Genomic DNA, 2,430 nt, shown 5'->3' on the forward strand with positions numbered 1-2,430 from the left:
CTACTGTTTTCCACCTAAAACCAAAATGCACAATAAATTTGCTCAAAAGTCAGTCCCAGACACAGGAAATTGTACGTAAACCTTCAATAAGACTAGCCTGAGTTCAGCTCTCTAAAAAACCCCATGACCACGTCTGTGTCGTGCCCCTTGCCAGCCATGAAGGTTTTGCACAACCATTTTCATCAGCAGATCTGTGCAGTTAACACTGAAGTTCACCAGGAGCTCAGAGGAGACACCCACCCACCCCCAGTATCAGGGCATATGCACTGTGGCTGAGGACTGCTTTGTTTCAAAAGCCAACCATTTTCCTACTTAATTGTGCTTTAAAATAAAAACAAAAAAACAACTAGCTAACCCAACACGGAGAAGCTCCTAACAAGCTGCATGAAAAGTGAGCTGCCAGGATTTTCCATTTCACACGACACTCTCACACCAGGTCCTGTTACTCCGTGTGTTGGGCAGGGGTGTAGTACTACAGCACGAGGGTGTCAGCTGTCGTGGCAGGAACCATTCATGTCAGACACTACAGAAAATTGAACGACATGACAGTACCTTCACAGCCCTCTGGTAGGTAAGGAAGATCTAAAAGGATCTTCCCAACCTTTCACAGTAAACACAATTGGATAATCTAAAGCACCTGCAAGCAGGAGATGAGTCCATGGTACGTCTTTCCAATCAGCCAGCTAATACTGTTGTTATGTCAGCTCTTATGTCTCCAGTCTGTTTGGGGCATTTCTAAGGACCTTGTCGCTTTGGCATTTAGCCACCAACAGATTCAGTTCATCCAAACCCCCTTCCTATTACCTTGTCCCGTATCCTCAGCTGTTTCTAAGATGCCCGAGCCCTTCACAGGGGCTGAGTTACCATTCCCTTCAAGAGCTGTCTGGTTCCTATTCTTCCCTAGGAGCTGAGAGGAGCTAGCAGTACAGAGACATCCTGCTCTTCCGCATGGCTTCGCTGATTAAGTATGCCGGGCTCAGTTCAGGCTCCTCGGTCATGATTGAAATGTTCTGCCACTCCCCTAACTGGTTTGACTTTTTAATGGTGTCCACCACACACAGGGCATACAGACAGTCGTCAAAAGTGGCAGCCATCGTAAGGGGCCTCCCATCCCAGGTCCTCCTGTCGTCCTGGTCCTCAAACGCCTGCCGGACAGCCTGGACCATCTTAATGGTGCCCCGCAGGTAGGGGGATGGGATGTCACTGAAGGCCTTCTCTGGAAGTAAGGATTTGCTGACTGGCGTGGAGTCCTTCAGCGGGAGCTCCCGCTGAGGAGAGCTGTTGCTCTGTCCGTAGAGGTCGGTGCCTATGACAATCAGCCGTCCCGCCGAGCCCACCACGATGATGTCTTGTTTGAACTCCCCGGGCACGTTGAAGTTGAGCGTCACGGTGCAGCACACGCCGCCTTCCAGGACCATCTGAAACGTACAGAAGTCGTCGCTGGTGATCTGCCGGATCCCCTTGATGTGGTCCGTCTGCTTCACGAAGGTCTTGAGCAAGCCGTGCACCTTCACGGCCTTCTGGCCCGTGAGGAAGGTCAGGAGGTCGATGATGTAGGTGCCAACCGAGTGCAAGCCCCCGCCCCCCATGAGGTCGTCGCAGCTCCAGTTGTACTTCTTGCCCAGGAGGCTCCCGCTGTGCACCTGCACCTCGCACACCAGCAGCTCCCCCACGTAACCCTCCTGGATCAGCTGCTTCATCTTCACGAAGGCGGGCAGGAACCGCAGCACGTTCCCCATGATGCTCATCAGCTTTGGGTAGTAGTGAGCCGCCGTCATCATCCTGAAGGCATCCAGGGGAGTCGCCGTTCGGTCACAGATGACGTTTTTTCCAATGCCTGAAATATAGTTTCACAAAAAGAAATCATCAATAAAAATATGTCGACCGAGTAAGCTGAAAGCCTTAAAGACTAAGCAAGGAGAAAGAAGGAGGCATTTCATTATGCTGTTAAAGGCACAAAGCTCCCCTCTGGTATGCTTCCAAAATGCATCTAAGAGTTTCTTCAGCACCGCTGTGAAAATTTATCATTTTCAAAATGTGCTCATGCCTAGAATTAGCATAAGAAAGTAAGCTAAGGTGAGGTGGACTGCTACCCCACATTTGCCACCTTCTAGCAACAGGTACAAAACCAACCACCCCCACTCAGCCATCTCACAGACATCTCTGCTGTGATAACTTGGCTGTGCGTGGGCTTCAAGAGCTGAATCTGAGCTTCAGACTCAGATCCCTCAAGCATGTGGGAAACATGACCGCACGCACACAGGAACTCAACGCAGGTACACTGAAACGTCTGGGCTTGTCTCCTGCATGGCCTTGTCCCTTCATCTTTCCCACTCAGCCTGTTTTGCCTGGAGAGGGGGAGCAGTACTGGGCGGCTGGCTTGGTTTAAAATGTAGAAATGCCACAGTGTTCTGACAATGGCACTCATTT

General features: G+C 50.7%; 1 protein-coding gene across 1 annotated transcript; it reads right to left on the minus strand.

Annotated features, from left to right (window-relative positions):
* Window positions 1-566: 566 nt before the first annotated feature.
* Window positions 567-1,835, minus strand: LOC103769306 (glucose-fructose oxidoreductase domain-containing protein 1). Its single transcript, XM_008936491.1, has one exon. It carries the CDS (start codon window positions 1,779-1,781, stop codon window positions 918-920), a length of 864 nt encoding a protein of 287 aa, XP_008934739.1. The 5' UTR covers window positions 1,782-1,835; the 3' UTR covers window positions 567-917.
* Between the last annotated feature and the right edge of the window lie 595 nt (window positions 1,836-2,430).

Source organism: Merops nubicus, unplaced genomic scaffold, assembly GCF_000691845.1.
Source record: "Merops nubicus isolate BGI_N331 unplaced genomic scaffold, ASM69184v1 scaffold6283, whole genome shotgun sequence".
In the NCBI taxonomy this organism is placed as follows: Eukaryota; Metazoa; Chordata; class Aves; order Coraciiformes; family Meropidae; genus Merops; species Merops nubicus.

What these genes read in the sequence shown, in the direction of transcription:
- LOC103769306 (XM_008936491.1), bottom strand. Translation starts at nt 1,781, where the DNA reads ATGATGACGGCGGCTCACTACTACCCAAAGCTGATGAGCATCATGGGG.